The sequence below is a fragment of the Hemiscyllium ocellatum genome, chromosome 44 (genome assembly GCF_020745735.1).
Source record: "Hemiscyllium ocellatum isolate sHemOce1 chromosome 44, sHemOce1.pat.X.cur, whole genome shotgun sequence".
Lineage (NCBI taxonomy): Eukaryota > Metazoa > Chordata > Chondrichthyes > Orectolobiformes > Hemiscylliidae > Hemiscyllium > Hemiscyllium ocellatum.
The window spans coordinates 12,842,702-12,869,864 of NC_083444.1; the positions used below are offsets into that span (position 1 = coordinate 12,842,702).

The 27,163-nt window shown below is 51.2% G+C and overlaps 1 protein-coding gene across 1 annotated transcript in view; it reads left to right on the forward strand.

Annotated features, from left to right (window-relative positions):
• Positions 1-1,992: 1,992 nt before the first annotated feature.
• The window catches only part of mcm7 (minichromosome maintenance complex component 7), a 28,407-nt gene continuing 3,236 nt past the window's right edge, over positions 1,993-27,163 (forward strand). Inside the window, exons 1-14 of the mRNA XM_060854459.1 lie at positions 1,993-2,087; positions 4,067-4,146; positions 5,412-5,576; positions 6,343-6,467; positions 7,853-8,033; positions 10,260-10,397; positions 10,511-10,660; positions 12,731-12,845; positions 14,226-14,357; positions 18,285-18,368; positions 21,090-21,301; positions 22,479-22,660; positions 23,969-24,052; positions 24,786-24,954. Of these exons, the coding sequence (XP_060710442.1) occupies positions 2,066-2,087; positions 4,067-4,146; positions 5,412-5,576; positions 6,343-6,467; positions 7,853-8,033; positions 10,260-10,397; positions 10,511-10,660; positions 12,731-12,845; positions 14,226-14,357; positions 18,285-18,368; positions 21,090-21,301; positions 22,479-22,660; positions 23,969-24,052; positions 24,786-24,954 (1,839 nt within the window). The 5' untranslated portion in view covers positions 1,993-2,065. The remainder of the gene's footprint in view (positions 2,088-4,066; positions 4,147-5,411; positions 5,577-6,342; positions 6,468-7,852; positions 8,034-10,259; positions 10,398-10,510; positions 10,661-12,730; positions 12,846-14,225; positions 14,358-18,284; positions 18,369-21,089; positions 21,302-22,478; positions 22,661-23,968; positions 24,053-24,785; positions 24,955-27,163) is intronic.

Below are 27,163 nucleotides of genomic sequence, written 5' to 3' on the forward strand. Positions count from 1 at the left end.
AGATGCCCTTGAAACAGGGTGTGGGGTACTTAAATTGTGGGATATATAGGCTGTGGGAATATAGGATGCTGATTGTACAGATTTTAGACTATATTGGGTATGGAAATTTGACGATATATTGGATGTGAATTAAATAAGGTGTGGTGTATTTTTTTGTCTGGATTATACAGGGTATATAGGATGTGGATTTTGTAGTGGGGGTATACATACTGGGAGAGATATATATAGTGAAGATTTTACAGTTTTTGGGGTATTACATGAGGTGTAGGGTGCAAAGTATGTGAGATATACAGGGTATGGAGCATGTAGAGTGTGGATTATATATGGTGTGGAGTATATAGAGTGCCCAGTATATGTGGTGTGATTTATATAGGGTGTGACATATATAAGTTGTGTGTTGTACAGGGTACATGTTATACAAGGTGTGGAGTATGTAGAATGTGGGTTATACAGGGTGTAGGGGATATGAATTGCAGAATACATGGGGTGTGGGATCTAAAGGGTGCAGATTAAACAGGGTAAAGTGTGTATGAAGTGTGCAGTATGTTGGGGTATATTGAGTGCAGGTTATTCAGTGTATGGGATGTAAGACTTGGATTATATGGCATGTGGGGAATTAAGGTTTGGGATATACAGGGTGTGCAGTGTGTAGGGTGATGTGTAACTAAAGTGTGGACTATTCAGGGTGTGGGTTATACAGGTTGAGAATTATACAATGTGCGGGATATACAGGCTATGAGGGATATAGGGTATGGATTATATAGAATGTAGTGTATATATGGTGTGTATTGTAAAATTGTGGGATATATAAATTGCAGATTACACATGACATAAGATATATCGGGTTTAGGTTATACAATGTGAAGATTATACAGGGTGTAGGATATATTGGATGCAGGATGTGGGATATGTTGGTTGCAGTTATACAGGGTGTGGATTCTGTGTGGTGTACATAGCATATGCAAATTACACCTGGTATAAGGTATATATGGTGTCAATTATGCAAGGGGTTGGAGTATTACAGTCCTTCTTGATGAATGGCTTATGACCAAAATGTCAATTCTCCTGCTCCTCGGTTGCTGTGCTTGTCCAACACCACACTGGTGACACTGATCTCCAGCATCTGCAGTCCTTACTTTCTCCAGTATTAGAGAGTCTGGATTACACAAGGTTTGCATTTTGAATTGCACAAAATGCGGGGGATACAATTGAGTATGTAGGGTGTGTGCTACACAAGGTGTGGGATGTACCTTGTGTATATAGCGTGCTGATTCTATAGGATACGGGAAATACATTTGTTAGATATTTGAAATGTGGATTATACTGGATACAGGGCATACGTCTGGATGGATAGGGTGCATTTTACATAGAATGCAGGATAAACATCTATTGATTATAAACAGTGTGGCATCTACAGGATGCGGGATATGTATTGGGTGGGCATCTAGGATGTGAGCTATAAGGAACATGGGTATGCAACTGTTTGGAATATAGTGTGTAGATTATACAGAATGTGGAATATATATCTGTTAGGTGTAGAGGATGTGTATTATATTGGAAGTGAGATATACATCTGTTCGGTACATTGTGTGTGGATTATACAGAATGTGGAATATGTATCTATGAGGTGTAAAGGGTGTGTAATATATTAGATGCGGGATATACATCTTATCGGTATGTAGGTAGATTATACTTGATGCGGATTATAAAGGATATGTTGGGGAGTGAACTGGGGTTCGGAGACGGATGTGACGTTGAGGGGGCGGAGCTAATGTGGATTGGCGCCTTCAGGACTCTGCCATTTGAAAGGGAGGGGGATGGAAATTAAATATTGATTATGTTCCTGCACCAAGAGGCTCCTGCCCGGGGTTCAGTCTGGTTCTGAGTTTAAACTCCAAGTATCTTGTTGCCGGGCGTTTCCCCCCCTCTTCAGTCCGATGCTGTTTGTATCTTTATTTCGGCCCACGGTCTGTGAGATCTCCCCCATTTCTGAGGGGACGTGGCTGAATCCTTAAGGTATCACGTGGTCCCAGGTTTCGCGCCAGTTTCAGATCCAGGATCCGCCATGGACTATCACAGGGAGAGGGGTAAGAGAGGGGTAAATACCCCCAACACACACACACAGGGAGAGGGGTAAATACCCCCAACACACACACACAGGGAGAGGGGTAAGAGAGGGGTAAATACCCCCAACACACACACACAGGGAGAGGGGTAAATACCCCCAACACACACACACAGGGAGAGGGGTAAGAGAGGGGTAAATACCCCCAACACACACACACAGGGAGAGGGGTAAATACCCCCAACACACACACACAGGGAGAGGGGTAAGAGAGGGGTAAATACCCCCAACACACACACACACAGAGGGAGAGGGGTAAGAGAGGGGTAAATACCCCCAACATACACACACAGGGAGGGGGGTAAATACCCCCAACATACACACACAGGGAGGGGGGTAAATACCCCCAACATACACACACAGGGAGAGGGGCAAGTACCCCCAACACGCACACACAGGGAGAGGGGTAAATACCCCCAACATACACACACAGGGAGGGGGGTAAATACCCCCAACATACACACACAGGGAGGGGGGTAAATACCCCCAACACGCACACACAGGGAGAGGGGCAAATACCCCCAACACGCGCACACAGGGAGAGGGGCAAGTACCCCCAACACGCACACACAGGGAGAGGGGTAAATACCCCCAACACGCGCACACAGGGAGAGGGGTAAATACCCCCAACACGCACACACAGGGAGGGGGGTAAATACCCCCAACACGCACACACAGGGAGGGGGGTAAATACCCCCAACACGCACACACAGGGAGGGGGGTAAATACCCCCAACACGCACACACAGGGAGAGGGGTAAATACCCCCAACATACACACACAGGGAGAGGGCTAAATACCCCCAGTATATACACACACAGGGAGAGGGGTAAATACCCCCAGTGTACACACAGGGAGAGGGGTAAATATTCCCAGTATATACACACTGGGAGAGGGGAACTACCCCGAGCATATAAATACAGGGAGAGGGGAGAAATACCCCCAGTATATACACACAGGGAGAGGGGTAAATACCCCCAGTATATACACACGGGGAGAGGGGTAAATACCCCCAGTATATACACACGGGGAGAGGGGTAAATACCCCCAGGATATACACACAGGGAGAGGGGTAAATACCCCCAGGATATACACACAGGGAGAGGGGTAAATACCCCCAGTATATACACACGGGGAGAGGGGTAAATACCCCCAGTATATACACACGGGGAGAGGGGTAAATAGCCCCAGGATATACACACGGGGAGAGGGGTAAATACCCCCAGGATATACACACGGGGAGAGGGGTAAATACCCCCAGTATATACACACCGGGAGAGGGGTAAATACCCCCAGGATATACACACAGGGAGAGGGGTAAATACCCCCAGTATATACACACCGGGAGAGGGGTAAATACCCCCAGGATATACACACGGGGAGAGGGGTAAATACCCCCAGGATATACACACGGGGAGAGGGGTAAATACCCCCAGTATATACACACGGGGGAGGGGTAAATACCCCCAGTATATACACACGGGGGAGGGGTAAATACCCCCAGTATATACACACGGGGAGAGGGGTAAATACCCCCAGTATGTACACACCGGGAGAGGGGTAAATAGCCCCAGTATATACACACCGGGAGAGGGGTAAATAGCCCCAGTATATACACACCGGGTGAGGGGTAAATACCCCCAGGATATACACACGGGGAGAGGGGTAAATAGCCCCAGTATATACACACCGGGTGAGGGGTAAAGATGCCCAATGTGCACATGGAGTGGTTCAAAGAGGGGAAATGTCACTCAGATGTAAGAGAGACCTAATAACCCCATCCCCTACCCTTCTTTCCCTTTATCCCCTCTTTTCCTACACCCACTGCTGCCCAGCACCCACCCACCCCATTTCTGCCTCCTTCCCTCCCTCATCACAAAGGCCTCGTTTGTCTGCCTCCTGCCAGAAGATGCTGAAAGTCTCCTGATTTTATCTGTTACAGAAAAGTGCACCAAGTTCCTCTTGGAGTTCTACACTGACACTGGACTCGGCAAGAAACATTTCAAATATGCAGACCAGTTGGTAAGCATCTCCCTCAGACACTCTCTGAGTCCTTTCTGCCTGTAGTCCCTGTGTCCTCAGCCTTCCCAGACGCCCAAACACACCCCCTCAATCCCTTCCTCTCCTGTGTCATACCTTCTTGCCTGAGTTAACCATGCTAATCACAAGAACAGCTGTTGGGAGAGGCTGAATAGGCAGGAGCTGTTTTCTCTGGATTGTCAGTGGCTGAGGGGTGACCTTACCGAAGTTTATAAAATCATGAAGGGAATGGATAGGATAAATCGATAAGGTATTTTCCACAGGATGGGGGAGCCCAGAACTAGAGGGCATAGGTTTAGGGTTAGAGGGGAAAGATTTGAAAGGGATCCAAGGGGAACCTTTATTACACTGGAGGGTGGTGCATGTATGGAATGAGCTGCCAGAGGATGCAGTGGAGGCTGGTACAATTCCAACATTTAAAAGGCATCTGGATGGGTATATGAATAGGAAGGGTTTGAAAGGATATGGGCCAAGTGCTGGCCAATGGGACTAGATTAGGTTGGGATATCTGGTCGGCGTGGATGAGTTGGACCAAAGGGTCTGTTACCGTGCTGGACGTGTCTACGACAGATCGGCGTGACTTGTTTTTGATTCCTGCAGGAGCTCATGTGCACAGACAAAATAAAGGCGGTTGGGCACGTTTCAGAAAGTGCCAGGGTTGGGGGGAGTAGGGGAGCGTAAAACACTTTCAAAGCTGGTCTTTTGTGCTTGAAGGCGCCGCGGCAATGCAAACCTGTGGTCTCCCTCCCACACCCTGTAATCTGGGAGCCGGAATGTTCTATCCTTGCTAATTCTTGCCACTCGGCATCTGTTCTGTCAGTCTCTGGAACTGGATGGTGCTCGGAGGTAACACGTTGAGATTGGGGGGGGTGGGGGGGGGGGGGTGGTGGTGGTTGCTAACTCTCCTGGGTTGTTCTGTTCAGCCGGTGTAGTTGGGTGGGTAATGCATGGAGATATGGGTGGGTCCTAACTCTTCTGGGTTATTCTGTTCCCCCTCCCTCCTGCAAGTGTAGCTGTATGGGTAATGCGTGGAGATTCGGGTGGGTGTGCTAATTCTCCTGGGGTCATTCCCCCTCCCTCCCGCAGGTGTAGCTGTATGGGTAATGCGTTGAGATTTGGGTGGGTGTGCTAACTCCCCTGGGGTCATTCTGTCCCCCCTCCCTCCTGCAAGTGTAGCTGGGTGGGTAACGCGTGGAGTTTGAGGTGGGTATGCTAACTCTCCTGAGTTGCTTCCTCCACCCCCACAGGTGCAGATTGCTCACCGTGAGCAGGTAGCGCTGTACGTTGACCTCGACGACGTCGCGGAGGAAGATCCAGAGCTGGTGGACTCGATCTGTGAGAACACTCGCCGTTATGTCAGCCTCTTTGCTGACGCAGTCCAGGAGCTGCTGCCGCGGTACAGGCAGCGGGAGGTAGGTTGGAGCACAGTAATCGCACAGGTCACTACGTCCCCACAGTGTGGAAACAGGCCGTCCAGCCCGTTGAGTCCGCACTGACCCTCCAAAGAGCAAACCACCTGGGCACAAGTGACCCTTTGAGCAGTCCTGAGGAAGGGCCACCTTAACATTATCTCTGATTTCTGTTCACAGGTGCTGTCAGACCTGCTGAGCTTTTCCAGCAAGTTCTGTTTTTGCCACAATGTTAAGATTGTCAGCTCAGACTGAGATAAGGAGAAATGTCTTTACTTTGGGAATTGTCCGGATTTAGAACGAGCTGCCCGGGAGAGTGGTGGAGGTAGATGGCATATCAGGCTTCAGAAGAGAACTGGGTGGTATATCCGAAAGTGATGAGGTTGGAGAGGTATGGAGATTGGGCTGGGGAGTGGTGCTAAGCTGGAGGGCTCTTTCGGGAGCCGGTACGGGCATGATAGGCCGAATGGCCTCCTGTAATGTAGATCCTGCAACCTTCAAGGCTGTGGGCCAAGTGTTGGTGAGTGGGATTAGTGCAGGTTGGCACACACTCAATGGGCTGAAGGACCTCCAAGTTGGTGAATGACTCCCCACACCGGGTTGACATGAATCCAGGCTTCGCACAGACTGGGCTCCTCTGATGGATCCCGGGTTGGGGTAGGGTTCGTCGGTGCACCCCCGCTCCGAGAGAGAGAGATATCTGGTCCCTTTCCTCGCCCCCTCCCTATTTGAACGTTTAGTTTGGTGACCTGCAGTCTTTTGCCTTCAGGTGGCCAACAAAGATGCCCTGGACGTCTACATTGAGCACCGACTGATGATGGAGCAGCGGACCCGTGATCCCGGTGAGGTCCGAGATGCTCAGAACCAGTACCCGCAGGAGCTGCTGCGCCGATTGTGAGTCTGACCGTGTGGGGGGGGGGGGGGGTAGGTGGTGTCTGGGAGAGGCTTTGAGGATGGAGGCAGCCCTAATCTGGGTTTGGGGTGCTTTTGCAGGGCAGGGAATCACAGTGCAGGTGCTGAGATTCCTGTTCTCTAGTTTAGCGCAAACCATTCAGCCCATCTGTCCTGTGCAAGTTCAGCGAAAGAGCAACCCCCACCTTCCCCCCCCCCCCCCCCCCCCCCCCCCCCCCCCCAATATGTTCAAAAACAAAACATTCACTCACTCCTCCTGTTTAGTTCAGAGGATGGGGCACGGCTGGGTTTCTGTTAGTCGCAGGTGGGTGTCACTGGTTGGGGCTGGTACCTATTGCCCGGCTGCCCCTTGAGAAGATGGTGAGCTGTCACCTTCAGCCACTGCTGCAGGTTCATACAATCGCCATTCGGCCCATCGAATCCACACCGACCCTCCGAAGACCATCGCCCCTACCCTGCTCCTATAACTCTGCATTTCCTGTGGTGTATGCACCAAACGTACATTCCCTGGACACCACGTGGCGATGGCCAATCCACCCTGACCTGCGCATCTTAGGACTGTGGGAGAAAATCCACGCAGACACGGGGAGAACACGCAAACAGTTGCAGACACTTGACTGAACCCACGTCTCTGTGAGGCAGCAGTATTCACCACTGTGCCACCCAGGCTGACCTACACAGTGCTGTTGGAGACTGAAATAACTCCACAAAGGCCAGCATCCTGTCACCAAGTCACTCTTTATTTACATGTGTATAGTACATGGCACTGACCCAGCTAGCTCAGTGCCAGCTCCTAGGGTGAGCAGCGCCCCTGACGCTCATAGAATCCCCAAAGTGTGGAAGCTGGTTCGAATGCGCACATTTGGAGACACTCCAAAGACTATCCCACCCAAACCTACCCTATCTCTGCAACCCTGCATTTCCCATGGCTAGTCCACCTACCCAACACATCCCTGGGCAATTCAGCGTAACCAATCCACCCTAATGTGCTCATCTTTGGATTGGCGGAAGCCCACGCAGACTCTGGGAGAACGTGCAAACTCCACATGGACAGTCATGCAAGGGTGGGATCGAGCCCTGGTCCCTGGCGCTGTGGGGCAACCGTATTAACCACTGAGTCTCCCCACGCAGCACTGTTCGGGAGGGAGTTTGAGAATTTGCACCCAGCGACACCAGTGAAGTATTTTCACATCAGGGGGAACTGCCGGGGGTGGTGTTCTGATGTGTCTGCCTGTCCTTTGTCGACGGTAATGATCCCGGGGTCTGGAAGGTGCTGTCGGGGAATGCAACAAGGATGTTGGTGATGTCCAATATTCACTGACCTGTCCTTCTCCTCTCTCCACCACCCCACCCCCTCCAAACCACAGCGAGGTTTACTTCAAACCTCCGAGCGTCGCGAAGCCGAAGGTGATCCGAGACGTCAAGGCGGACAGCATCGGCAAGCTGGTGACTGTTCGAGGCATCGTGACCCGCGTGACCGAGGTCAAGCCCATGATGGTGGTGGCTACGTACACGTGCGACCAGTGCGGAGCCGAGACCTACCAGCCGGTGAGGGCACGGCACTTTGCCGGGGCAGCTTGGCTGCGAGTTTGTGAACTGTGGACACTCTATTTCTCCACCGTTCTGTGATCGTGACTGACTTTTCAATTTCCACATTCCCACCCACTCCAGGCAACCTGTGACCACTCTGCCTGGCAAGAGTCTGTCTCCGTCTGAGAAATAATGGGTAACCCGCACACACCACCTGAGGCAGAGTCCTCCGAGAGGGAAGCGTCCCGTTCCTGAAGGAGTGATCCCTAAGTTTTAAACAGGGCCCACTCTGTTCTGGAATTGCCCACACGAGGCAGTCTCCATGTCTCATTCCTGTAGAGGAAGTGTCTGTCTGAGTGAGCCACCGGTGTCTCTTTGTAATTGTACCCAGCATTTCTGCCGCCTCTCCTTTTGGGTTTTATGAAAATTCAGCACCCAAACATCTCCTTGTGAAGCATTGTCTGTCTCCCTCTCCCTCTCTCTCTCTGTCTCTGTCTCTGTCTCTCCACCTCTCTCATACACTGTCCCTGTCAAGTGCTCTCTCTCTCTATCTATCTCTTTCTTTCTGCCCCCTCATTCAATTTCCCTGTCAAATACGCTCTCTCTGCCCCCCCCATGCACACTTGCTGTGAAACACGATTTGTCTCCTTTGCCTGTCTGAGACACAAACTGCCAAGTGCTGTCCCCTCCGTCTGTCTTTCTCCACTCTTTCTCTGTGCGTCGCTCATGCCCACTCACCTCTGTGTGTCTCCCTTATCCTGTTGTGTATCCGTGCCTCCCTCATACACATGCCTTTGTCAAGTGAGCGCTCTCTCTCTCTGCTTTCTTGTGTGCACTCCTCATACACTGTCGCTGTCAGACACTCGTCCTCCTTCTGTGTATCTCTCTCTGTGCCCTAACTAATGCACCTAACGCGGCACGGTGGCACAGTGGGCGGCACGGTGGCACAGTGGTTAGCACTGCTGCCTCACAGCGCCTGAGACCCGGGTTCAATTCCCGACTCAGGCGACTGACTGTGTGGAGTTTGCACGTTCTCCCCGTGTCTGCGTGGGTTTCCTCTGGGTGCTCCGGTTTCCTCCCACAGTCACAAAGATGTGCGGGTCAGGTGAATTGGCCATGCTAAATTGCCCGTAGTAAGGGGTAAATGTAGGGGTATGGGTGGGTTGCACTTCGGCGCGGTGTGGTCTTGTTGGGCCGAAGGGCCTGTTTCCACACTGTAAGTAATCTAATCACTATGGATTAGTAATCTAATCACTATGGACCCACGCAGATACAGGGGAGATTGTGCATACTCCACACAGACAGTTGCCCGAGGCAGGAATTGAACCCAGGTCCCTGGCGCCGTGAGGCAGCAGTGCTAACCATTGAGCCACCGTGCCACCCGGTGTTTGCAAACAAAAAAATCTATCTCGGATTTAAAATTAACTTGCATCCAACGTCCACTGCCATTTGTGGAAGAGAGTTCCAAACCTCTCCCACCCTCTGTGGGTGTAGAAGGGGCTTCCTCACGTCTCTCCTGAGCGGTCTGGCTCTCATTCTCAGACCCTGCCCCCTAGTTCTAGAATCCCCATCCAGTGGAAGTAGTTTATCTTCGTCTGCTCTGTCTTTTCCTGTTGTTATTTTCAAATATTTCGATCAGACTGCCCCATAACCTTCGAAATTCCAGAGAAAAGAGTCCTCGTTTGTATACTCTCTCCTCGTAACTTAACTGCTGAAGTCCACATTTCATTCTTGTAACCTATTCTCTCCCAAGGCCAGTGGACCCTCCTTAAGATCTGCACGGCATGAGGTGCAGGCAGAGTTTTGTTTAACCGCGGATTAACGTCTGCGTCCTCAGACTCCAGTCCTCTCTAAGTACAGGCCAGCAGTCCACGATCCAGCGTGAGAGAGTCCCTCCACTTTAAAACTCAGGGGTGGGGCACGGGAATCAGCCCTGCAGACTTCCTCTTGCACCGATGCATCTGTCATCTTACGTCCACTTGGCCTTGGAGTTCCAGGACGTGGGAGAGTTTTGCTTCCCAGAGTGGGTCAGCATGATGCCACCAAGTGTTAGGGTGGGGTGGGTGGGTGGTGGAGTTACGGTGGAGGAGGGTGTATTGCAGAGCCAGCAACTGCTCCCCTTAGTACTTTGAGACGGAGCGGTTGCGTTTCTGCAGTGTATCCTGCTTGCCCCCCCCCCTCCCCACCATCCTGTCCCGTGTTTTTTCCACAGCCGTTCCTGATTGAAAATGCTCCCTGTTTCAGATCCAGTCGCCGACCTTCATGCCCCTGATCATGTGCCCCAGCCGCGAATGTCAGACCAACAAGTCAGGAGGGCGCCTGTACCTGCAGTCACGAGGGTCAAAGTTCATCAAGTTTCAGGAGATCAAGGTCCAGGAGCACGTAAGTGACCGTTCGTTGGGTTTGCTCGCGCTCGTTGTTGGGGAGTGGGTTGGGGGGGGCTTCTTGCTGCAGACTCCTCATTAATGCGAGGTTCGTTTTCTTCCCCCACCCAGAGCGACCAGGTGCCGGTGGGAAATATTCCCCGCAGCATGACCGTGTACAGCCGAGGAGAGAACACGAGACTGGCGCAGCCCGGTGACCACGTCACCATCACCGGCATCTTCCTCCCCATGATGCGGACTGGATTCAGGCAGGTGATTCAGGTAAGGCCGGAGTCCAGCTGTCCCTGACAGGACTGGCGAGGTCAGGTCGCGGCTGTACCGGATATTGGTTGGGCTACTTTCAGAATATTGCATGCAATTCTGGTCTCCTTCCTACCAGGAGCATGTTGTGAAACTTGAAAGGGTTCAGAAAAGATTTACAAAGATGTTGCCTGGGTTTGAGCTATAGGAGAGGCCGAACAGGTTGGGGCTGTTTTCACTGGAGCGTCAGAGGCTGAGGGGTGACCTTGGAGAGGTTTATAAAATCATGACGGGCATAGATAGGGTAAACAGACAAAGTCTTTTCCCTGAAGTGGGGGAGTCCAGAACTAGAGGGCATAGGTTTGGGGAGAGAGGGGAAAGATATAAAGGGATCTAAGGGGGAACGTTTCCACACAGAGGGTGGTACGTGTATGGAATTAGTTGGCAGAGGAAGTAGTGGAGGCTGTTACAATTGCAACATTTAAGAGGCATCTGGATGGGTATATGAATAGAAAGGGTTTGGAGGGATATGGGCAGGTGGGAGTAGATGAGGTTAGAATATCTGATCGGCATGGACGTGTTGGGCCGAAAGGTCTGTTGCTGTGCAATACAGCTCTATGTCTCTATGATGGGGCTGCGTCGCTCCTTCCCATTTCTGTACCTTTAAAAAAAACGAACCTTTGCTGTCGCGCTGGGGTCAGAATCTGCGTGCTCTCATACGCTCAACCACCTATTGGGGATGTGCAGTGAAAGCTAACCCAACCAACAGCGCCCCACAAAAAAGAAGCCATTAATGGCTCAGTGGTTAGCACTGCTGCCTCACAGTACCAAGGTCCCAGGTTCGATTCCAACCTTGGGCAACTGTCTGTGTGGAGTTTGCACATCCTCCCCGTGTTGGTGTGGGTTTCCTCCGGGTTCCTCCCACAGTCCAAAGATGTGCAGATCAGGTGAATTGCCCACAGTGTTAGGTGCATTAGTAAGAGGGAAGTGGGACTGGGTGGGTTGCTCTTCGGCGGGTCGGTGTGGACTTGTTGGGCCGAAGGGCCTGTTTCCACACTGTAGGAAATCTAATCTAATCTAATCAAAAGTGCTTTGAGTCTGATCTACATTAACACCTTTAGGGGGAGGCGATGGCTGTGTGGTACTGTTGCTGGACTATGAATTCAGAGACCCAGGTCATGTCCCGGCGACTTGGGTTCGAATGCCACCCCACCAGATTATAGAGTTTAAATTCAATAAACAATCTGGAATCTGGTACATGGTAGTTCTTTTATAATGCGATGGTTGTGTTGTGTTATAGAAAAATCTCGCTTTAGAAACAACGCTTGAAGTGTCAGCGATGTAATTGCATCAAATCCAACACACATTTTAAAAATTCGCACTTTATAAACAGAGTTCCCCAGTTTGTCAATTGCGTTACAGCAAATTCACTTTAACGAAACACAGGTTATAGCAGAGCGATTTATCCAATGATGTCCATGAATCCGTTATCGATGTTCAGAAAAACTCATCTGGTTCACTAATGTCTCTCAGGGAAGGCAACTGCCATCCTTACCTGGTCTGGCCTACATGTGACTCCAGACCCAAAGCCGACGTTGTTAACTTTTAACTGCCCTCTGGGCTATTAGGAATGTGCAATAAATACTGGGCCCAGCCAGCAATGTCCTCATCCTGTGAATAAATAAAAAGGAAGCGCATATTTCTACACTATCCCCATATCCCTTGACTTTTTGACTTAGTGGAAGAGTCTCTCAAACAGATGTGTAGGTGCGAGTGCCCACACGCAGAGGCACGCACGCACACATGGATTTTACCACACGTTGATGCTCACTGCAGTTAGCGCACTGAGAGGCTAGAAGTGTTTTTATTTAGAAAGGGTTTATTGAGAGAAATGCTAGCCGTTTGCAGGAGGTTGGAGATAACACCGAGCTGAGAGGGGGACCCTAGTTACGCAGTGGGATAGGTTGCAGCAGGAGTGGTGTGGGGGCAGCAGAGTCACTCGTACGGGAGTGGGTTGAGCACCAGGGAGGGATCGTGAGGGAGGGGGGCTCCCGCCTGTCGCTGTGTTTAATCAAACCGCTGTGCTCCCAGGGTCTGCTCTCGGAGACCTACCTGGAAGCTCACAGGATCTCTCAGATGAACAAGACTGAAGACGACGAGCTGGGGACGCAGGAGTTGAGTGAGGAAGAGCTGAGACAGATCACTGGTATGTACGAGGGCGGTGTGGGAGGTTGGGAGACGTGACCACAGGGAGAGGTCACTGCTGATTTGGTGTGCCGTGCAGGAGCAGTGTAGTGACTGGGTGTGACATACCTACATCCCGGGTTTGGGTGAGGCTTATACTGAGTTAGTGGTCCCATCGGTGGGTCCTGTCAGGGCGGGTTTGCATGTTCTCCCCGTGTCTGCATGGGTTTCCACACAGTGCTCCGTTTTCTCCCATGGTCCAGAGATGTGCGGGTTAGGGTGGACTGGCCACGCTAAATTGCCCCATGGTGTCCAGGGAATGTACAAGCTAGGTGGGTTAGCCATGGGAAATACAGGGGTGGGATCGGGTAGGGGTCTGAGTGGGATGCTCATTAGAGAGTTGGTGTGGACTCTGCGGGCTGAACGGCCTGTTTCCACACGGCAGGGATTCTCTGAGTGAGTAGAGTCTCAGTGCAAGGTCGTCTCCAGGCGATCGTAGTGGATCCCTGGGAGTAATCCACTGCGGCAGGGGTCGGGAGGTGGTCGCTGAGCATCAGCTCGAAGGGGAAGCAATGGTCTAGAAGTATTGTCGCTGGACTGTTAATGCGGAGACCCTTGTCATGTTCTGCAGACTCGGGTCCAAATCCAGCCATGACAGTGGTGGAATTTGAATTCCATAAAAATCTGGGATTAAGCATTTGAGTGATGACTGTAAATCCATTGCTGGAAAAACCCATCAGGTCCACTGATGTCCTTACCCAGTCTGACCGACATGTGACAGCAGACCTACAGCGATGCGGTTACCCTTCGGGCATTTAAGGGTGGGCCTCTGGGTCATGTGCCTTGTGGAACTTGGGTTCAAATCCCGCCACGGCAGATGGTAGAACTTCAATTCGGTCAAAATCTATAATCAAAGTCTAACGATGACTGTGAATCTGTTATCGATGGTCAGAAGGACCCATCTGGTTCCCTTTAGGGAAGGAAACTGTTATCCTTACCCGGCCTGGACCAAATGTGATTCCCCTCTGGGCAGTTAGGGATGGGCAATAAATGCTGGCCTTGCCAGCGATGCCCTCACCCCGTGACTGAATGATGTTTTTACAAAATGCCAGTGGCTCCAACCTGACATCTGTCCGCACTACTGGGCAGCTGCAGGTATGATCCCAGCAGGTTCAGGGCCTGTGCCTTGGTGTAGGGGCAGGAGTGAGAGTGCTGTTGGGGTACTTGGTGAACGGAGTGTTTCTGGTGACGTGCTGTGAGTGGGTAAACGTTCGATGAGGCAGAGCCCCGTTGCAGTTTCGGAGGTGCCCGGTTGCTGTGGCCCCTGGTCCTCTGCGCTGGCACTGTGTCCGGCCGTGGGTGACGTGAGCTGACCCACCGTGTCCCCCACCCCCTTTTGCAGAAGAGGATTTCTATGAGAAGCTGGCAGCCTCGATTGCGCCTGAAATCTACGGGCACGAGGACGTGAAGAAGGCTCTGCTCCTGCTGTTGGTTGGAGGCGTCGATCAGTCTCCCAAAGGAATGAAGATCAGAGGTAAGGGCAGCTGAATTAACGTGGCTTCATGCCTTAGGGTCGTAGAGATGTACAGCACGGAAACAGACCCTCCAGTCCGACTCATCCATGCCGACCAGATATCCTAAACTAATCTAATTCCACCTGCCAGCACCCGACCCATGTCCCTCCAAACCCTTCCTATTCATGTACCCATCCAGGTGCCTTTTAAATGCTGTAATTGTACCAGCCTCCACCACTTCCTCTGGCAGCTCATTCCTGAAATTGAAATTGAACTGATGCTTTGCTAAGTTGATCATATTCAGAGATAAGAGAAGACAATAGAGTTTTCATAACATGAATCAGAAGACAGTGATTTGGTATTCAAACCAGCCTTGAACCTGTACCATGGTATGATGATTTCCCAGGGAATATCATTGGATTAGCCTGTTGTCAACCATGTCACCTTATTACATTTGATTGGTCTTTCTTGTAATTAAGGCTGTACTGTCTCTTGTACATAATGTGTAATTTTCAAATGTAATTCAAATAATGAAAATTTATGACCCCTCGAGAGGGGCCTCTTGGTTCAAGATCTGTCAAAAGAATCAACTGAATGCAGTCTGTATGCAAGTAAGGGTCATTAGTTTGTTGAATTAAGGTACCTTGATACAATTCTGTCCAGCAACACAGAGATTAAAGCTTCTCACCATTCTCTGTGTGAAAACGTTACCCCTCAGGTCCTGTTAAATTCCCCCTCCCCTCACCCTAAACCTATGTCCTCTACCTATGTCCTCTAGTTCTGGACTCCCTGCCACCCTAGGGAAAAAAACCTTGTCTATTTATCCTTTCTATCAACCTCTATAAAGTCACCCCTCAGCCTCTGATGCTTCAGGGTAATAAACTGCGCCCCCCCCCCCCCCCCAATTCAGCCTCTCCCTGTAGTTCAAACCCTCCATCCCTGGCAACATGCATATAAATCTTTTCTGAACACTTTCAAATTTCACAATGTCCTTCCGATAGGAGGGAGACCAGAATTGCATGCGATATTCCAAAAGTGGCCTCACCAAACTTGGTCAGACTCTTGTCCCACTGATGAAGTGGACACCAGAAATCTAGTTAAAAATCACACCACACCAGGTTATAGTCCAACAGGTTTAATTGGAAGCACACTAGCTTTCGGAGTGACGCTCCTTCATCAGGTGATAGGTGATGAAGGAGCGTCGCTCCGAAAGCTAGTGTGCTTCCAATTAAACCTGTTGGATTATAACGTGGTGTTGTGTGATTTTTAACTTTGTACACCCCAGTCCAACACCGGCATCTCCAAGTCATGACCAGAAATCTATTTAGTTTCACTCTGGATAGAGCTGATTTGAAGACTGTAAGGTCTCTCTGTGTAGAATGGAGATAGTTGTGTTTAGTTCAGACCTTTATTATCATATCCTGCTGTGGGAAGGATGTTATTGGGTCACCCCCTTCCAATAACATCCCTCCCACAGCAGGACATGATAGTAAAGGTCTGAACTAAACACAACCATCTCAGTCTGCGTAGAAAGACCTTTACAGTCGTCAAATCAGAGGGGATTTACCAGGATGTTGCTGGGACTGGAGAATTTGAGTTATGAGGAGATCCGCGAACATTTTTCACTGGGGAGTTGTACAGTGTACCGGGCTGAGGGGTGACCTTCTAGAGGTTTATAAAATGATGAGGGGCATAGTTAGGGAGAATAGCAGAAGCCTTTTCCCTGGGGGGAGGGGAGTTCAAAACTTTGGGGCATATTTTTAAGGTGAGAGGAGAAAGATTTAAAAGGGACCCGAGGGGCAGCGTTTCCACGCAGAGAGTGGTTCGTATGTGGACTGAGCAGCTGGGAGGAAGTGGTGGACGCAAGTACGGTTACCAGCTTGAAAAGACATTTCGACAAGTACTTGAACAGGGAAGGTTTAGAGGGATATGAGCCAAACACAGGCGAGTGGGGCTAGTCTGATTGGAAAACTTAGTTGGCATGGGCGAGTTAGACCGAAGGATTTGTGTCCATGCTGCATGGCTGTGTGTTTGGTCCATTGAGGCAATCTTTTCCATCATTCAGGGCTTCTTACCTTAAACCTGCTGTCTAACCCAGACCACATCCATTCTCAATAGCTCTCAAGTATCGCTAATCTGTATCTTATTACTGTACTCTCTGACATCCTGCCCAATCTAATCTCTCTCTTACTTCCTTGCCCATTCTGTCTAGCTTTGCCCTGGCAAATAACATTCATGCCCCACACCTGCCTAGCAGTGACCATCTACAAAAAGAGAGAATCTGTCCATCACCTGTTGATGTTACTGAAGCCTCCCTCCTGGCGTTTACCAGTGACCAGTAACTGCCCATACTGATACAGTGCTCACAAGAGCTTGGAACATGCAGCGAGTATCTCACCTGGTTTCCCCAAACCCTGTCCACCATCTACAAGCACAAGTCAGGAGTGCGATGGAATACGGCCCACCTGTCTGGATGGGTGCAGCTCCAACAACACTCGAGAAGCTTGACACCATCCAGGACAAGGAGAAAGTGAGGACTTCAGATGCTGGAGCTCAGAGCCAAAAAGTGTGGTGCTGGAAAAGCCACAGCTGATCAGGCAGTACCCGAAGAGCAGGAGAGTTGATGTTTCAAGCAGAAGCTCTTCATCAGGACTGAAGGAGACATTATGCCCGAAACGTCGACTCTCCTGCTCCTCAGATGCTGCCTGACCGGCTGTGCCTTTCCAGCACCACACTTATTGACCAACATCAGGACAAAACAGCCAATCCGCCATCTTAAAACATTCAGTTGCCACTGACGCTCAGTCACAGCAGTGTTATACCCTCCACAAAATGCACTGCAGCAACTTGCCAAGGCTCCTTGGACAGCACTTTCCAAACCCATGAGCTCTGCCATCTAGAAGGGCGAGGGCAGCAGGTACATGGGTACACCACCCCCTGCGAGCTCCCATCTGAGCCGCTCGCCATTCTGGCTTGGGAATGCAGAGCCGTTCCTTTAGTGTAGCCTGGTCACCCACCTGGAAGTCCCTCCCTAAGGGCACTGTTTGTGGGTGTCACTACACCACACAGACTGCAGCGGGTCAAGAAGGCAGCTCACCCCCACCTTGCCATTGACCACCAGGGCTGGCCCACCAGCAACACCCACATCCCATGATAGGATTTTGAAAATAAAAATCCAAACTCTTCAGTTTAGCACCGAGAGAGAATCCACTCATCCTCGCCCTTCCCCAGACTTTGAATATGCTGTAAGTGTAGGTCTCTGATCCCTCGTTCTCTCAATTCATGAACACTATTCAGCCATTGTACCTAGCTACTAATTGCCTACTTGACTTTAAAGGATCTTGTAACCTCTCTTTAACTCTGTATATTCTGAAAATGTACTTCTGCGTTCTGTAATACAACCTTGATTATGTACAAACAAGGAGTTCTGTGACTCAACCCTAACGCTGACCAGTCCACAGTTAAATAGGTCTGTGGCTGATCTGATTATAAGTTAAAATCTCCATTTGTGTGTATCCCGATAACCTTTTCAGACTTGCGTTAAATAATTGGGAAGCATCGCTCCCCACTGAGGGTAGCTGTATTCAGGAGCTGGTGAATGAGCTAGGCTCTCTCGGAGGTGTCTGTAAGACTGTAGAAAGATCCTGACGGCTGTGCCATTTGCCCCCTTGACTGTTCAACATGTTCCCCAAGGTGGTTCCAGTGGTTAGCACGGCTGCCTGACTGTGTGCCAGAGACCAGGCTCAAGTGCAGTCTCCGGTGAGGGTCTGCGTGGGTTTCCATCGGGTGCTCCGGTTTCCTCCCACAGTCCGGGGATGTGCAGGCTAGATGGATTAACCACGCTAAATGTGAGATGGGACGGGTGAGGGGCCGTTTGGAGGCCTCTTGTCTGCACTGTATGGATGCTGTGATTCTAATAGCTCTGTTTTCCTGCTGTTTGCTTTCAGGAAACATTAACATTTGCCTGATGGGTGATCCCGGTGTTGCCAAATCGCAGCTGCTCTGCTACATCGACCGGCTTGCACCAAGGAGTAAGTGTCCAACCTCTGAAGCTGCCGGGCTCCGGGAATTTATTCACTGACATTATCCATGATGTTCCAACGTCTGGGTGGGAACGGATTTCAGTTATATAATGCATGTTAGATCCTGTTCGGGTTACAATGCAAGCTTGCACTGTTTAGAGTAGGATTAGATTAATGGGTGGCACGTGGTTCACTGGTTAACACTGCTACCTCACAGCACCAGGGTTCCAGGTTCAATTCCGGCCTCGGGCAACTGTGTGGAGTTTGCACATTCTCCCCGTGTCTGCATCGGTTTCCTCCCACAGTCCAAAGATGTGTGGGTCAGGTGAATTGGCCATGCTATTTGCCCGTAGTGTTAGGTGCATTAGTCAGAGGGAAGTGGGTCTGGGTGGGTTACTCTTCGGAGGGTCAGTGTGGATTGGTTGGGCCGAAGGGCCTGTTTCCACACTGTAGGGAATCTAATCTAATAATTTCTCCAGGCTCTTTTGCTGTGTCCAAAACAGATTTGTGGAAATTTGGTTATTACGTGCATGAAACCTTTTTCTTCAGTCCGTCCACGTGAAGCAATTGTGATCTTGCGCCATTTCCTGTAGCTCTTTTCCGCTCGAACAGGTTGCCAGAGTCTGTAGCTTGAGGGCACTTCTCCACATCAAGGAGCACTGACTGGCAGTATCTCCTCATCTCTTAGCACCCCCAGTTGGCATATTGTAAGCACGGGCACGTTGATATTCACACCTGGAGCAGTTTTGGTCGCCTTATTTCGTTGCAGGAGGTGCAGAGAAGCTTGACTCCGGTGATCCCTGGTAAAGAGGGATCATCTTACGAGCATCCGAGGAGCAGGAGAATAAATGTTTCGGGCAATCAGCCCCTTTGTCAGGAATGTCTCCTCCTCAGATGCGACCTGTGCTCTTCCAGCACCACACTTCTTGACCAGCAGGTCACTTGGTTGATTTGATCTATTACTGTCCGGTGCATTGAGGTAGTGTGAGAAGTATTGTTTCGGGGTTTGACAGGGTAAATGTTGAGATGTTGTTCTCCTTCATGCAAGGGTTTGTGATCAGAGGGTATAGTCTCTGAATAAAGGGGTGCCAAATTAAGACTGAGATGAGGAGGAATTTCTTCCCTCAGAGCGTTGGCTGCCTTTGGAACTCCCTGTCACAGAGAGCTGTGGGGGCAGAGTCCTTGTGTATGTTCTTCATCGATAAGGGAGTGGAGGGTTAATGGGGAGGGATATCAGAGATCCTGTTGAATGGTGGAGTAGCCTGGAGGCACCCCCTATTCCTATTTTTTCCGGTCTTATTTAGGAATGACGTTGACTTAGCAGTAATGCCACTAGACCTCAATCCCGACTCATGCTGTGGGATCGCAGGTTCAAATCCCATCATGGTGAGATTTAAAGTTGGTTAACAAATGTGGAATGTAAAGGTAACCCCTGTTGGCAGTGACCATGGTAACCATCATCGGTTGTCATTATGGGAAAAAACAAATTAAAGCAGCACTAGAGATCTGAATCAGAAATTTAAACTACCCATCTGGGTCATACAATGTTAAAAATCGCACAACACCAGGTTATAGTCCAGCAGGTTAAATTGGAAGCACACTAGCTTTCGGAGCGATGCTCCTTCATCAGGTGATAGTGGAGGGCTCAATCCTAACACAGAATTTATAGCAAAAATTTACAGTGTGATGTAACTGTAATTATATATTGAAAATTTGATTGCCTGTTAATCCTTTCATCCGTTAGAATACAGTGATAGTTTCACTTCTTTCATGTGTAAATCACAAAACGTTTTTTAAAAACGTTGCGTTCTCAGGTTAGCTGTTAACAATAGTGATAGCTAGACAAATCATCTGGGTCATGAATGTCTTTAAGGGAAGGAAATCAACCGTCTTTACCCCGTCCTCTCTCCACGTGACTCCAGACCCGCAGCGAGGTGGTTGACTCTTGACAGGCCTCTGGAATGGCCTAGCAAGTCCACTCGGGAGAAAGCGCGGACTGCCGGTGCTGGCGATCAGAGTCGAAAAGTGTGGGGCTGGAAAAGCACAGCAGGTCAGGCAGCATCCGAGGAGCAGGCGAATCGACATCTCGGCCCCTTTGTCGGGAATGTCTCCTGCTCCTCGGATGCTGCCTGACCTGCTGTGCTTTTCCAGCCCCGCACTTTTCGACCAACAAGTCACTCGGTTGATTTGATTTAATATTGTCACATGCATTGAGATAGTGTGAAAAGTATTGTTTTTGTGTGCAGTCTAGGTAAGCCCTACATCAGGGTATGAGAGCAGAATATTAAATATGGTGTTACAGCTACAGAGGCGGGTCAGCTCTAACATATGGCAGACATGTGTTCACAAATCTGATAGTGGGAGGGGAGGGGAGAGGGTATTGTGCCAGTACCTGCTGTCCCTGTGCAGCTCTGATGGCAGAGCGTGGTGGTGAGGAGAGAGGGCGAGAGGCTGCAGAACTGAGAACGGGAAGTGGGCACGGTGTCAGCCAAGTGGGAATGGGGTGGTGAAGGATGTAGGAATACAGGATGGAGTCCTGGGTGGGAGCTGAGTACCACTCCCTGTAACTTGCCGAATAAATTGAAAACGTGCCCCCTTGCCCTAGGGGTGGCCAGTACCAGACTGCTGAGCCACGCCTCGTTTTGTTTTTGGAATAAATGTTCCAGTGGCAGTAAGGGTGTTGCTGATAGGATCTGTGCTGACTTGACCTTGACCTCCGTGTCCCCCCAGGTCAGTACACCACGGGCCGCGGGTCTTCGGGCGTGGGTCTGACGGCCGCGGTGATGAAGGACCCGGTTACCGGGGAGATGATCCTGGAGGGCGGAGCTCTGGTGCTGGCCGACCAAGGCATTTGCTGCATCGACGAGTTTGACAAGATGATGGACTCCGACCGCACTGCCATTCACGAGGTGATGGAGCAGCAGACCATCTCCATCGCTAAGGTGAGTGGTGTTCGCAGTGGGGCCTAGGATCGGGGTGGGGGAAGGGGGGAGTTTGTTCAGCTGGACAACAACGTTATATGTTACCACTCGCAAGTCCTGGGCAACCCTATATTGGCCACTGATTTACTCCGCCAGAGTTTTTGCCACTTTTCAGACCCCTCGGCCTTTTTCTTTCTGTTCTGTTTCTCCTGATTCTGTACCCTGGTATTGTCCTTCGGAGTCCCCCCCCCTCCCCCCTTCAATGCCTCTTTACCCTTTATCTAACATGCCAACCAGAACTAGCTGCAAAATATAGCCTTGCTGCAGTTTGGTACAGATTTAGAGACCAAAAGAAAAACTACTCACTGGAAACCAGAGTACACAAGTAGGACATTGAGGGACATAGCAAGCCAGGCAGCATCAGGAAGCAGAGAAGTCAACATTTTGGATACAACCGTTTAACGTCGATACAGATTTAGCATATCCTCCCTTCTTTTCGTTATAAGGTGGTCTGAACACTGCACTTAGTTTTGTGATTAATCTGTTAGCGTCTTTCGTCTCTAGCCCTGGACAAATTGCTGATGGTTGTCTCAATGTTACCCTGCCTTTATTTTATCTCCACTGCAGCCACTCTACCTCCCAGTGGGGTGGTGCGTGTATGGAATGAGCTGCCAGAGCAAGTGGTGGAGGCTGGTACAGTTACAGCATTTAAAAGGCATCTGGATGGGTATATGAACAGGAAGGGTTTAGAGGGATACAGGCGAAGAGGACTGGATTAGGTTAGAACATTACAGCACAGTGCAGGCCCTTCGGCCCTCGATGTTGCGCCGACCTGTGAAACTAATCTGAAGGTTAGAGTATCTGGTCAGCATGGACGGGTTGGACCGAAGGGTCTGTTTCCGTGCTGTACGCCACTATGACTCTATCTGTGCCTTTTCAGGATAAGTTATGCTCCAATTCCTGATATTGCCGTGTCTCTTTCCCAGTTAGCCCTGGCTTGAGAGTGAAACCCGAAAGATTCGGTGCAAAGTTGTTTGTTCCCAAACTGATCCCTGCTCTCCCCCCCACACTCTGAGGTTTCCAGTGCCCCATTCCGGCCTCTTGTTACCTGGTTCGATGTGAGCCCCCTCCTCTACCCTGTCCCGTCGCCGGGGACGAGATGCCACCCCTGTTGTGAGACCGTGTGCTTCCTTCGCAGGCTGGCATCATGACCACGCTGAACGCCCGCTGCTCCATCCTGGCGGCAGCCAACCCCGCCTACGGCCGCTACAATCCCAAGAAGACGGTGGAGCAGAACATCCAGCTGCCAGCGGCGCTGCTGTCCAGATTCGACCTGCTGTGGCTCATTCAGGACAAGCCCGACCGAGACAACGATCTGAGGTGCGACCGGTTTGGGCGGGTGCGGGCTACTGGGGCACGGCTGACACCAGGAAGACAGAGGGTGGTCACTGAGGGGCGGTGATCGTGGGGATAGCGTGGTGCTTGTAGGCACTGCCATTGTTTGGGGGGGGTCCGGCAGGAGCAGAGGAAGGAAGTTTATCCATGCAGTAGTCAGTGCTGTTCACCTTCGATCAATACCCCCTGCTGCTAGCCCCTACTGCAGGTAGATAACCATTTTAGATGCTCTGAATTGACACTTCAATACATCTGTGTTCAGTTTCTCCTCTCTGGGGATATTCCAGAATTCTCCGATCTCGCCCCAAAGCCAAACTCAGGAATTATTCTTCATAATTCCATCTTTTCCGCACCCTCTCAAATGTGTGCGCAGGCCAATCGGCCCATTGAGAGCCCCCAGAAGAGCGTCCAGCCCAGACCCATTCTCCATCCCCCTATCCTGCCCCGGTTACCCTGGCGAATCCGGCTTTGCTTCCCGTCTCGGGGCGATTGTCCGTCTGCAGTTCGCATTTTCTCCGCTGTGTCCGCATGGGTTTCCTCTGGATGCTCCAGTTTCCTCCCACAGTCCAAAGGTTAGGTTGGGTTGGCCGTTCTAAATTATCCATTGTGTCCAGGGATGTGCAGGCTAGGTGGGTTAACCATTGGAAAATGCAGGGTTTACAGATCTCAGCTAGGTGGGTGGGTCTGAGATTCAGTGCGACTGGATGGGCCGAATGGCCTGCGTCCGCACTGTAGTGATTCTGTACCAGTTTTCCTTTGCTTTTACTGTAATTGGATTTGCGTCCCCTAATCCTTTGTTGACCTTGGGTCACTCTGTTTTGAAACCACCTGGCTTCCTCTCGACTGTGACGGTTCTTTTCAGACTGAGCTACTCCATCTGCAATACCCTCCGATCGGGTCCCAAAGCCTTTCTCCTGCACCACTGGCACATCCATCTGTGCTGTCCTCCGATCACCCCCTACTGGGAGTAATCAGGGGATTACGAACTTGTTTTAAGAGGTCGTCAATCTCCTTATGAACTCTGAAAGGTAGGTTGGTTATTTGGTCAGCATGGACACGTTGGGCTGAAGGGTCTGTTTCCATGCTGTACGTCGCTATGACTCTGTGATGGGTTTGTTTCAAAGGAGATGTGGGAGATGGCCGTACCCATTGACAGCAAGGGCGTTTCCTCAGGGTGGGGCGCAGCCTGGCCTGGACGGTGGGACTGCCTCAGTCTCGCTGTGTCGCTCCAGTGTATCGTGTTTCTGTCTGTGTGTGTGTGAGTGACCCGCTCTGTGTCTCTCCCACCTCTAGGCTGGCCCAGCACATCACCTACGTCCACCAGCACAGCAAGCAGCCTCCCTCGCAGTTCCAGCCCCTGGACATGAAGCTGATGAGGTACGGTGACTCTCTGTCTCAGCATTGGCCGAGAGCGTACTAGCATTATAAGAAAGCATCAGGTGACCAAGGTTGATAAGAGAGACAGAATATCATCATCAAGACGTAATGTCACAGCAAATGATTCCACTTTCTGATCTTTAAACCTGGTCCGATCGACAGTACTGGCCCTTCGGCCCTCGATGCTGTGCCGGATTTTTATCCCACTCTAAGATCAGGCTAACCTACATTGCACGATCTTCCACACACACATCCAAGAATTGTTTAAATGTTCCTGATGTCTCTGACTCTACCCCCATGGCTGGCAGTATGTTCCACACACCCACCACTGTCTGAATAAAGAACCTACCTCTGACATCTCCCCTAAACCGTCCTCCAATCACCTTGCAATTATGTGGTAGATATTGTCGCCCTGGGAAAAGGCTGTCCACTCTATCTATGCTTATCAAAACTTGCATGGCTCTATCAAGTCAATGATGCTGGTCTCTTCCTCTCTCTCCAGCCTCCACTCGCTCCCGTGTGTCTCTGTCTCTTGCAGCCTCTCCATCTCTCTCTCTCTCTCTCTCTCCACCCCTCTCCGTCACTCTCTCCATCTCTCTCTCTCTCTCTCTGTCTCTCCACATCTCTCTCTACCCCCTGTCTCTCTCTCACCACCCCCCCCCCCATCTCTCTCTCCCTCCCCCCCATCTGTCTCCGTCCTGAATTTTACACGTTGTGTATGCCTCTCCCTCAGGCGCTATATAACGCTGTGCAAGAAGAAGCAGCCGATGATCCCGGAGTCGCTGGCGGATTACATCACCGCTGCTTACGTGGAGATGAGGAAGGAGTCACGGGTCAACAAGGACATGACGTTCACCTCTGCCCGGACCCTGCTGTCTGTCCTGCGTCTCTCCACTGCTCTGGTGAGTGAGATCGCTGGAGTCCCCAGACCAATCCAGCCACTGGCCGCAGGGCACTGACCCTCTGCTCCTCCTTGTGGTTTTTCTCCCCCTGTGGGCTGTCTTGGTGGAGGGGTGGGTCTCTGGGAAATCTGACTGGCGTTGGCCCAGTCAGGGGGGTGGCTCTCTCCAGATCAGCACGGTTTCCAAACATCAAAACCAGACGGTTCTGGTGTAAGGTCTGCAGAACCAAGGGTGCAGACATTCAGATGTTCTCTGTATGGGTGGAAAAGCGAACCCTTCCCATCAGCGTTGGGGCTGTCCCAGTGCTAAAGTGCTGACAGTGCAGGGAGTGTGACTGGGTACCTCTTGCACTGGGGCACTTGGAGCACTGCTCAGCTGAATCTGCTTAATGGTTTAGTACCAATTTGAGACAGCATCATACCAGTGACCAGTGTGGGGCTGCAGTTCATTGACTCTCCCACCTCTGTGGACCCCTTCGACCCAGATCCACCCTCTTTGGAATTATTCTCTCCTTGCACCCACCCACCCATTTCATACTCCCTCGGTGCTCTATGCCACTGGTTCAGGGCTCCACTGATACTCTGTGCTATCACGGGGAGTAACGCTGTAGGGACAGGGCTCCCAGGTACTGTGTGCTATCCCAGGGAGTAACATTGTTGGGACAGGGCTCCCTGGTGCTCTGTGCTACCCTGGGGAGTAACGCTGTAGGAATAGGGCTCCCTGGTGCTCTGTGCTATCCCAGGGAGTAACATTGTTGGGACAGGGCTCCCTGGTGCTCTGTGCTACCCTGGGGAGTAACGCTGTAGGGATAGGGCTCCCAGGTACTCTGTGCTATCCCAGGGAGTAACATTGTTGGGACAGGGCTCTCTGGTGCTCTGTGCTATCCCAGGGAGTAACGTTGTTGGGTCAGGGCTCCCTGGTGCTCTGTGCTATCCCAGGGAGTAACGTTGTTGGGTCAGGGCTCCCTGGTGCTCTCCTATCCCAGGGAGTAACATTGTTGGGACAGGGCACCCTGGTGCTCTGTGCTATCCCAGGGAGTAACGTTGTTGGGTCAGGGCTCCCTGGTGCTCTGTGCTATCCCGGGGAGTAACGTTGTTGGGTCAGGGCTCCCAGGTGCTCTGTGCTATCCCAGGGAGTAACATTGTTGGGTCAGGGCACCCTGCTACTCTGGGCTATCCCGGGGAGTAACGCTGTGGGGCAGGGCTCACTGGTGCTCTGTGCTAACCCGGAGGATAAATCTATGGGGACAGGGCTCACTGGTGCTCTGTGCTATCCCGGAGGATAATGCTATGGGGGCAGGGCTCCCTGGTGCTCTGTGCTATCCCGGAGGATAATGCTATGGGGGCAGGGCTCCCTGGTCCTCTGTGCTATCCCGGGGGATAATGCTATGGGGACAGGGCTCCCTGGTGCTCTGTGCTATCCCGGAGGATAATGCTATGGGGACAGGGCTCCCTGGTCCTCTGTGCTATCCCGGGGGATAATGCTATGGGGGCAGGGCTCCCTGGTGCTCTGTGCTATCCCGGGGGATAATGCTATGGGGACAGGGCTCCCTGGTGCTCTGTGCTATCCCGGAGGATAATGCTATGGGGACAGGGCTCCCTGGTCCTCTGTGCTATCCCGGGGGATAATGCTATGGGGACAGGGCTCCCTGGTGCTCTGTGCTATCCCGGGGGATAATGCTATGGGGACAGGGCTCCCTGGTGCTCTGTGCTATCCCGGAGGATAATGCTATGGGGACAGGGCTCCCTGGTCCTCTGTGCTATCCCGGGGGATAATGCTATGGGGACAGGGCTCCCTGGTGCTCTGTGCTATCCCGGGGGATAATGCTATGGGGACAGGGCTCCCTGGTGTTCTGTGCTATCCCGGAGGATAATGCTATGGGGACAGGGCTCCCTGGTCCTCTGTGCTATCCCGGAGGATAATGCTATGGGGACAGGGCTCCCTGGTGCTCTGTGCTATCCCGGGGAGTAACGCTGTGGGGCAGGGCTCCCTGACCAATGGATACAATGTCCAAGATGCAGTCTATCATCCTGGGAGAAGGCGCTGGTGGATGTTGGAGGTTTCTTTCTGTCTCGGTTGAGTTGAGCGAGTTTCCCAGGGGAGTCACGGCGATGGATGGTGGTTGGAGGACGTTATGGGAAGCTGGCTCCTGGAACTGCAAAGTGCTGTTAGTGCAGGTAGTATGCTTCAGATCTACTGCAATATAAGC